At 55.6% G+C, this 9,441-nt stretch overlaps 1 protein-coding gene across 2 annotated transcripts; it reads right to left on the bottom strand.

Moving 5' to 3' along the window:
• Positions 1-470: 470 nt before the first annotated feature.
• TLX1 (T cell leukemia homeobox 1) lies at positions 471-8,553 on the bottom strand. 2 transcript variants are annotated; one of them, XM_042019189.1, is made up of 3 exons: positions 7,405-8,553; positions 5,546-5,783; positions 471-2,130 (listed from the first exon to the last, which is right to left on the bottom strand). In XM_042019189.1, exons 1-3 carry the CDS (start codon positions 7,871-7,873, stop codon positions 1,908-1,910), a joined length of 930 nt encoding a protein of 309 aa, XP_041875123.1. In that variant the 5' UTR covers positions 7,874-8,553; the 3' UTR covers positions 471-1,907. The 2 variants fall into 2 exon arrangements, with proteins under 2 accessions (XP_041875123.1, XP_041875124.1); XM_042019190.1 differs by having other exon boundaries at positions 5,546-5,747; positions 7,405-8,552.
• Positions 8,554-9,441: the final 888 nt, after the last annotated feature.

Consider the following 9,441-nt stretch of genomic DNA (forward strand, 5'->3'; position numbering starts at 1 on the left):
CTACCCATTCGATTTTCCTCTGAGAAGGGCTTGTCAAGCTGGGAACGATGTCCTGCAGCAAGGCAGAGCATGAATGGAAAACAGTGTTCCCAGAGCAATCCCCTGCGAGATTGTCTCTGAAATGTACTCTTGCACACTTCTTTATATTCAAATTCCCCTTTCCTTATTCAGTTTCAGACACAAATATCCATAGACCTGCCTCAGCCCAGGTGAGACCTCAATCTAAGGTCTTATTCAATAAATTATTCCACATGAGTTTAAGGCTAAGCCCCTGCATAGTCCCTGCCACCTCCAGCAAGCCCCCACAGAAGGCTTCAATTAAAGCAAGTGCTAAATGCACTGCTGGGTTGAAGCCTGAAAATATTTATAGGACCAGGGATTAAAACACAGTATATTACATCTGGAGCTTCCAAAGCCAAGTGGACCTGAGCAAAGTCAAATGGAAATGCTAACTCTATTTTCATTTTTTAAAAAAATATAGCACAGGCTTCAGCGTAGTTGTGATATGCTGTCTCCTCTTGGGGAACTAATAGACAGGGAACAGCAAGGCTTTAAATGATTTATTCAGTACCCTGGAGATTTTTTTATTTTCTTTTTCGTTTCCACATAAATTACACAAGCACTTTATAAAATGAATACACATAAAACACCTTGTAAGTGCATAACTTAGAAAAAAGAAAACAACAAACAAAAGCAAACAAACGAATGCCTTTAAAAATCTCACTGAAAATAGGTTTTCTGGTTGCTTGTTTGTACTAACTGCCTAAATTGGCAGTGCTGTTTTAGATTATAAGTAACTGAAAAATATATACTGTTTATATATATATATATCTATATATTCCTGGCATTTGCTAGAAGTGCTTTGTTTAATTGTGTCTCGTTCTCTTGGTACAATTAAAAGAACAACTAAGTTAAACGGCTGAGAGTGAAATCGATTTTTTGCTGTCAGGAACTGCCTTCTAATGGGAAACTGATAAAATAAAACATTGGACAACATTTTGCAAATTATATGGAAATATTCCACGGAAAGAAACTGCATTACCCCCACAAACTGCCACGCAGGTCTTCTTGTTATTAAAATACACGCTGATGGGCACAGAGTCCGTGGCAGCTAGGGACTGTTTGGGCTCTTCATACAACTGAGATATCATATTTACCGTCCTCAGGAGTCTGTCAGATCCTTCTCTTGTTCCCCTCCTCACAAGAAAAAATTAATGAAAAAGGGGAGGAGAGACGGCGAGGTGAGATCTGAAGGGTTCCCATCTGGCACAAGCAGAAATTGCTGCTGTTTCCTCCATTTGTTGCATCCCCGAATGTCACCGGTGAGGACAACCCGAGAAGTCTCGCTGCAGAAATGTGCTTCCCTGGAGCCTCCGCCTTTTCTTTCAAGCCACCAGCTCAAAACATATATATATATATATATATATATACACACATATATATATATATATGAATATATATATATATAGATGGATATATAAGGGTGACCATAGACTTTGCACTGCAGCCAGTAGAATCCTAAGGAAGTTTTCCTGTCCCCAAGCTGGATGAATGCCGGCGGCTGTGTCCGTCAGGGCTGGGCTTTTGTCTGGCAGCACGTCAGCAAGTTCAGGGTCGACACTGGAGACTTTCAAGAGAACAAAGGGGTTGGGGGGAGGTGAAACAACATTGCTGCTCCAGCAATTCCATGGCTGGGGAGAGTTTTTGGGGTGGCTTCCCTTCTTTTCGGTCCTTGTTGAGGATTTCCCCAGCTGGACATGTAGGATGCACATGACCAGAGGATCAGGGGGTTCCAGCACTCCCTGGGGAGAAACAGAGTTGCTACATGTCCCACCAAAGATGCCACGTGTTCCCCTGGGGACAGCCCCGCCGGTAGAAGGTGTATGTGCCATCACTGGGTGCCAGACTTATTCACAAGCAGAGGCGACAGTGGTGACACTGGTGATCTTGGTGGAGTCATCAGACCAAGGCTGGAGATTCTGGAGGGCGAAGAGAGAGGAGTTGTGGACACAGATGGGGTCGGCTTGGATGGGCTGGTTGATGGTTTTTTGGAAGGCTTCCTGCTGCAACTGCATGAGGATGCGGTTTGCTTGCTGTCGCTCGGCCTCCCGCTCCTCCGCTGTCTGCCTCCTAGGAGAGAGGGAGCCATTAGGGGGGCCTGGGGAAGCAAAGGAAGGGTGTCTCCAGAGAGATTAAGTTGTGCAGGGTGCTCATGATGTGGGAGTGCAGGGGTAGGAAAAGAGGGTTTCTTGTCATGGTGCGGTCCCACACCGCCTTCACAAACGGCCAGTAAATCCCATAAACTGGGGACTGAGTCTGTCTGTCTTACTGGCCTCAGCAGAAATTGCTCTGATCAAAGAGAGCTGGGAGCAGCCCATAGCTCTGGATTATTCCCTGCCCACAGGAAAAAAAAACAAGCAGAGACAAAACACCTGAAGTGTCACACAACAGCATTACAAAAGTTGCAATTCCCTGAAAACATGCTCTGTGTCTGACAGCAAGAGCCAAGCATGCAAAGCCCCAGTAAAAAGCATAGAGCAGGATAAGGTGAGGCAGTGACTGGTAGTGTCACACAGCTGGGAAATGGGCAGTGACACCCTGGACATCCTCTTCCAGCATCCAGGTTTGCCATCTCGTCTGCCAGGCTGTGGTGGCCAGCTGCTGAGATCTTGGATGAAGGCAAAAACATTCCCATGGCAGGCAGCAAAATTTCAGCTAAACACTAGAAATAGATTTTTTAGCAGTAAGAAAAATCAAAGCACAAAATATACTATCTGGAAAGGGTGAATTACAGTGTTTTTACAAACAGTTTGGACACGTTTCTGCCTGGTATGACACCAGCAGATGTGATCCCTGAGGAGAGGGTGTTGGGGGGTCAGAAGGGGTTCTTTCCAGTGTTGGTAGGGCCCTGGCTCTGGGCTGTCTGGGAGCAGAAAATGGGATAGGTAGAAACTGCCTGAATGCTCTCATATCCATGATGAAAACCCCACTCCTGCTTGCTTGGATGCCAGGTCAGTCTAAAGTCGGCAGCCTGTGGTCACCTCTGCTTCGCCTGGCACGTCTACTGATGCTGCTGGGAAAACTGGGGAGCAACTCACAGTGCTGGTTCCAGGATAATTCCCGAAGCATCCTCTCCCTCCCTCATACCCCCAGGCCCAGCTGACGTTCTCTCAGCAGCTTCAGTGGACCAGTGACACAGGAAATGGCAGCTTTTTAATTTAGCAGCTCAGGGGGATATGAGATGTCTCCTCCTCTTTGGTCGTGGGAATTGGAAGTGGCAGCTCTGATCTCCACAGTGACATCTCAGAGCACAGGGCAGGGGGAACCTGGCTCCCAAAGGTGAAGCAGGCCAGGGCTTGGATGCCAGCAATGGGCCTCTGGGCACCCAAGCCTCCAGACATGTGGCCAGTGTTCCCTCCTGGGAGCAGGTAGTTCAGGGCTCAGTCCCTACTCTAATCACTGCGTCAACATCTCACATCAGACATCCTGGGAAGAGGGGACTCAGAGCAGCACCAGCATCCCTGTGCAGCCTGGGGAGCAGCTCAGTCTCTGCTTCAATGAATATTTAACGACGCCCTGCACAATGAGGAGATGCTCCAGGAGGAGGGAGGGACTCTCAAGTCCAGGGTAATCAGGAGCACCATGGCTGTGAGCACCTTGCTCCCAAGTATCTCCCTGCTGCAAGCAGCTGGTCTAGTCATGGATTCACACCAGAACGGGATTCCCTGGTTCATATCTGCCTGGAAAGAGATGTGTCTAAAGCAAGAGCCCACATCTGAGGAGGCGATCACACAGCCACCTCACTCCAGCAGAGACAACCAGGCAAGGAGCAGAGACAAGACTCTTCCCCCGAGTCTGCATTTAAGCAGTTAAACTCAGAGGGCTTATAGCAACCCTCTTTTCTTGGATACTTCCCACTGCCTCATTCAGGCCGAGCCTGCAGCAGTTTCTTCCAGCTGCCAGTACTCCAGGAACCACTCAGAGCCCTCTGTCCAGTGCAGGGACCCGAGGCAGCGAGATGGGTGTGCTATCAGCCAGGGGCAACCACATCTCCATCGCAATACCCAGCAGGCACAGATGCATACAAGCAGAACTGGCACGCCTGTGTCCCTCTGGCTCAGGCCAGAGATTCTCCCATGTCTAATATTACAGCTGAGGTCTGGCTGCAGCCTTTCCCTTGGGCAGAAGCAGGATTTTGTTTCTCTTTACCCAGCTATTTTTTGTAAAACATGTGAATAGGTTTGTATCCTCTGCACCTCTGCCAAAAGAGGCTGAATTTAGCCAACAGATGCAAAGAGTATTGACAGATGGATTTGCCTCACTTCCTTAGGAAACCTGGTTAGAAGACAAAGCTGACCCCGTTTTGCAGGCCACAGCAGAACTGTTCCTCCTCCAGGATCCTGCTCCTGGCCAACAGAAATCACTCCAGATAAAGACTTCCTGATACTTGGGGTATTGCTCTTCCATGGATTCTCTAGCGAAGAACTCACTGGGGTCGAGGATTCACACACCCCCTTGGTTTCAAGTTCTTTGTCCCCCATTTCTTACCCAAGCCCAGCATCCTCAGGCAATCACTGTCCTATTAACCCTTCAAAGACTCTGCGGAAGCCCTTTCCCCCCGTTTTGAAGAAGCTGCTGCCTGCCTGCCCTCCAGCACCCAGTGCTCAGCACCCAGCAGCACCACCCTTCTCTGCTCTCTGAGGGAGCTCCCCCTTGCCCATCATTTTCCGCCCCCGCGGGGTGCCTGTCCCCAGCCTGGGGCAGGAAATGTTCTCAGGGCTGGGGTGTTTCCCTTGGGAACATCCCGGGAAGGTGCAGCTTGGGAGGGGCAGGGTCACTGCGATGGAGACCTGGAGGCTCCTTGTGAGCCCAGCCTTCTCTTCCTCTCCGGCTTTACCGGCACGGCCGGCAGCAGAACAAAAAGAAAGCGTTTGGGCAAGGAGGCACCGCGAACCCCGCGGGGACGAAAACCTCCGAGCTGTGCAGAGCCCGGTACTCCGACAGCCCCGGGCCGGGGGCTCCCACACGCAGCTGCCGCGGACAGAGGCGCGGGAGCCTCCGCACCCACTACTGACGCGGACTGCACCCACTGCACGCGTGTGCGCACACACACATTCATCCCCGTGGCACACACGCACACCTTTTTGCGTGCAGGTCCGGTGTGCACACACCGTGGAATGCACGCATATGGCCCGCACCACACCGCACTCGTGGGGCTGTGTTTGGCACTCACAGCCCCGTGCACGCTCACACGCACACACTGAGTGCGGGCACACACGGGCATGCGTCGCCTTCACACTGACCGTGCAGTTCCACACGCGTGTCCTGCTTGCACACACGCCCGCAGGTGTGCACACACCACATGCACACACCCACACTGCTGTGCATGCACACGCACCTGTACACACACGCTCGCATTCACACACCCACACGGGGCTCGCACGCCTCTGCGCAGCCACCAATGCTCCTGGCAGAGCTGCTGGCAGCCAGATCTGTCCCCCTCGTGATGCCCCATCCCTGTCCACCGAGACCCCCGATCCCTCACCTCCACTTGGTGCGCCGGTTCTGGAACCAGGTCTTCACCTGGGCGTCCGTCATCTTGAGGGCCTTGGCCAGGGCAGCGCGCTCGGCCGAGGCCAGGTATTTCTGCCGGTGGAAGCGCTTCTCCAGCTCACAAATCTGCAGGCGGGTGAAGGAGGTGCGCGGCTTCTTCTTCTTGGGGGGCGTGCGGTTCTGGTAGGGGTGACCTATACGGCGTGTTACAGTGAAGGGTGAGAGGGCCACTGGGGGGGACACGGGAGGAGGGGGGATGAGAGGCAAAGAAGCAAGCAGCGACACATCAGCAGAGCGGCTCCGGCTCCCGGCCGCTGGGCTGGGGACCCCCCCCACCGCTCCGAAGCCGCGGCTTCCCCGCCGACACCCACGCACGAGCTGCAAAAACTCGGCGGCGGCCCCGGGTACCGGGAAGGCCCGGCGGCCTTTCCTGGGTGCTGCGGGCACCCGCCGAACACCGGTCGGCTCCGGCGGAGGGGAAGGCGGCCGCTAGCCCGGCCAAGTGCCTGCCGGGGAACGGAGGGTCAGCAGCGGCAGCCGGTCCTGGCGCCGGGCCGGGGCTCCGCTCTCCGTGTCAAGAGGGCTCGGGATAATTTCGTTTGCGCGCGGCGGTAACCCCATCGGCCCGAGCCCCAGTGCCTTGTACACGGGAAGTAAAGTCCCGGACTGGAAACGGGAGTTGTGATTTGTTGTTCTGTTTGTTTGCCATTTTATGTTGTTTTGTTCTGTTTTAAATATATATATGGTTTTGGTTGGTTGAGGATTTTTTCCAACTCCACCAAAAAAAAAAAAAAAAAAAAAAAAATTTAGTGAAAAGTCACATTGTGTCTAAGCCAGAAAGAGATTGGTGAAATCAGGTGCTTGCCAGGGAAAAAGCCCGTTCGTCCACCCGTGGTCGTGCCCGAACCCAGCGCCATCGGGTCGAAATTAAACGGGAACTTTCAAAAATCGGGCCTCGGTTTCCGCCCTCGGGAAGAGGGGCCGATTCGGGCACTGATTTTTCCCCGCTGCAATTTCGTTCCTTTCTTTTGTTTGTTTGTTTGCGTCTTTTTTATTTATTTCTTTTCGTCGTTCGAGTTTTTGCTTTGTTAGCGCCGAAAGACGAGCCCAGCTACACCTGGAAACGGTGGCAAGGCCGGAAAGCGTCTCCAGCCCGAGCCCCGCTCTGCTCGGGTCTGCAAAAAGTCCCTTTTGGTGAGGAAAAAAGGCTGAGCCCAAACCCGCAGCCGGGGGAAGCCAGCCCGGTTACGGAAGGCAACGGGACGGCCTTCCCGGGCAGGCCAGGGCCGGGGCCGCCGGTCTGCCTTCCCGCCGGCCGGGCCGTGCTTCCCAAATAACTCTCGGTTTTGAAGGAAAGTTTCCCCGGGCGTTGGCTCGGGCGGCAGGGATTGGGCAGCTGTGCCCGGGGCTTGCGGGTCGTGGTGTGCGGAGTTTACCATCCCTTTTCCCTCTTGTCCGCCTTTGCCGAGCCGCATCACGGAAAAAAATTAAATAATTTTTTTTAAATACACCACCCTAATAAATTAAGAAATAAAAAGAAACTAAAACAACAACCAAAAACCAAACCACATATACAAACAATCGAACCAGCCAAAATATCGAAACAAACAAACAAAAGGAAACACAACTCATTTAGGGGGGACTGAATACGCCTCATTTCCCACCCCGTCTTGCTTCTGGCCTCCTCCCGGACCGACTTCCCAGGACCATCCCGGCTGCTTTCTCCATCCGGCCGGAGAGATCCCCGGCTGGATCCGCTGGCACCGGTTGCCTCGCCGAGGCCGGGCGGCGGGAGAGGAAGCGGGGCAGCGGGAGCAGGGAGAGAAAGGGGGTCCCGGTGGCGCGACTCACCTGTGAACCTGTCTTTTGTGTACCGCCTGTTGCTCTCCATCCAGGGGAAGGTGAGCCCCGTGAGACTGTTCATGCCGTTCACTGCCGGCACGGCGGCGGAGAGGGGCTGGTGGACGCCGCCGGCCACGGGGCGATGGGCCGGGACGCGGATCACCCCGCCGGCCGAGCTCAAGGTGTTGCCGTTCATGCTCACCGCCATGTTCACGTTGTAGGAGCCGGGCAGGCCGCCCATGCTGCAGGAGGTGCCGGTGTAGGCGCCGGCCGCGCCGCCGCTCGCCCCGTAGCCACCCGTGACCGTGTTATAGGCGCTGCCCACGATGCAGCCCAGGCCGTAGTCCGCCGAATCCTGCAGCCGCGGGTGCGACACCATGCAGCTGCCCGGCTCCGACGTGTTGAGGATCTGGTCGATGCCGAAGCTGATGGGCTCGGCTTGCCCTTGGTGCAGGTGGTGAGCCCCGAGGTGCTCCATGCCGCCGCTCGGGCACCGGGGCCGGACCTCCGCCCGGGCAGGGCAGCACAGCCCCGCACCGCCCCGAAACCGGCAACGGGGCCGCACACAGCCGGGACACGCCGGCTACGCGCTCAGTCCCATAGCACGACGGCCGAGCAACCCAAGAAACGCCAGCAGAGCCACGCAAGGCCGGGACACGGCAGCCACACGCTCAGCACGGAGACACAGCAGCACAGCCATGCGCAGCCCAGGTACAAGAGTGAAACACCCCCGCAGCCCGGGACGCGACAGCCGTGCCCAGCGCGGCGCAGGACACAGACACTGGAGACACAACCGCGCCAAACACACCCAATAGCTTCCAGGAACGGAGACGCGACAGCTCAACCACGCACACTGGTCCCGCTCCGATGAGACCCAGCACCCCCAGGTACCAAGACACGTCAGGAGCCTCTCACCCAGGACACACACACGTACGCACGGACACGCACACACACAAGGGTGCCCCGGGGACCCCTCGCCGCAGAGGGCGGTGGGGAGCCGGGAGCCCCTCGGAGCGGAGCGCGGCGGATTGTGAGTGCGATCGCCCGCCGCCCCGCTTGCCCATCAATCACCCTACCCAGGGCCTACTGCTGCAGGCCCTCACTCTCCATTGGTTGGATGCTGAAAGCAGCCCAGTGAATGACAGCAGAGAAGCGCACACAAGAGGAGTTTCTTCTTCCCCAGCCCCCCCTCGCACCCTCACCCCACCGCTAAAAAAAAATCACCGCCCGTCTCGGCCTTATAAAGTGAGCACTGGGTGCGCGCAGGGCACTGGGGGGTGAAATAGTGGCTGATACCGGGCGGCGGAGCGGGGACGTTTGGTCCCGGAGTTTGTGGCCGCGGACTGCTAGGAAGGGGGATCTTGGCTGCCAGCCCCCGCCGGAGAATCAAGCCTAGGCCAGGACCCCCACAGGCTGCCGCTGATCCCGAGTGAGGGCTGAAGGCGGAGGATCCCCTTCTGATGGGGTCCCAGACCCGTCGTGACGCTTTGTTCCGGAAGAGTATTCTCAATTTCAAAAGTCAGCACCTTTCAGAAAGCCGCGGAGCTGGCGGCTCTCCCATCACCAGACCCCAGAGCAGGGACACTGGGACGTTGAGAAGGGCACCCTACAAGTGCCCGGACCCGTGGAAGAATTGTGACGGGAGGAGGCGAGGGGCTCCTGAAGCACAACTTCCCCCGGAGAACCGGGGCGGGGCTGGCTCCCCCGGGACGATGGCAGGCCCCAGCTGCGCCCCGCGGGGCAGCGGCCACCGCGGCGGGGCGAGGGCTGAGGGGGACCCGCCACTGCCGGCTCCGCCGCCTGCCGCCGCGGTGCCCTTCCGCGCCTGCCCGCGGGGAAATGAGCGTTTTCGTTAAAAAAAAACCAAACAAACAAACAAACAAAATTATTTTAAAAGTTTATAACAAAGTGAAAATGAAAGCCGCTATTGCAATTTCTATAAAACTTGTTGTGGCCCTGGCCCGTCCGTGCCTGCTCCGCGCAGCCGGGCCGGGGGCAGAACTGCCGATGGGACAGGGACACTGCCGTCTCCTTGGACCCGGCCTC

The sequence above is a fragment of the Corvus kubaryi genome, unplaced genomic scaffold (genome assembly GCF_017639235.1).
Source record: "Corvus kubaryi isolate FWS band 111438036 unplaced genomic scaffold, C.kubaryi_AGA036_p1.0 138, whole genome shotgun sequence".
Classification (NCBI taxonomy): domain Eukaryota; kingdom Metazoa; phylum Chordata; class Aves; order Passeriformes; family Corvidae; genus Corvus; species Corvus kubaryi.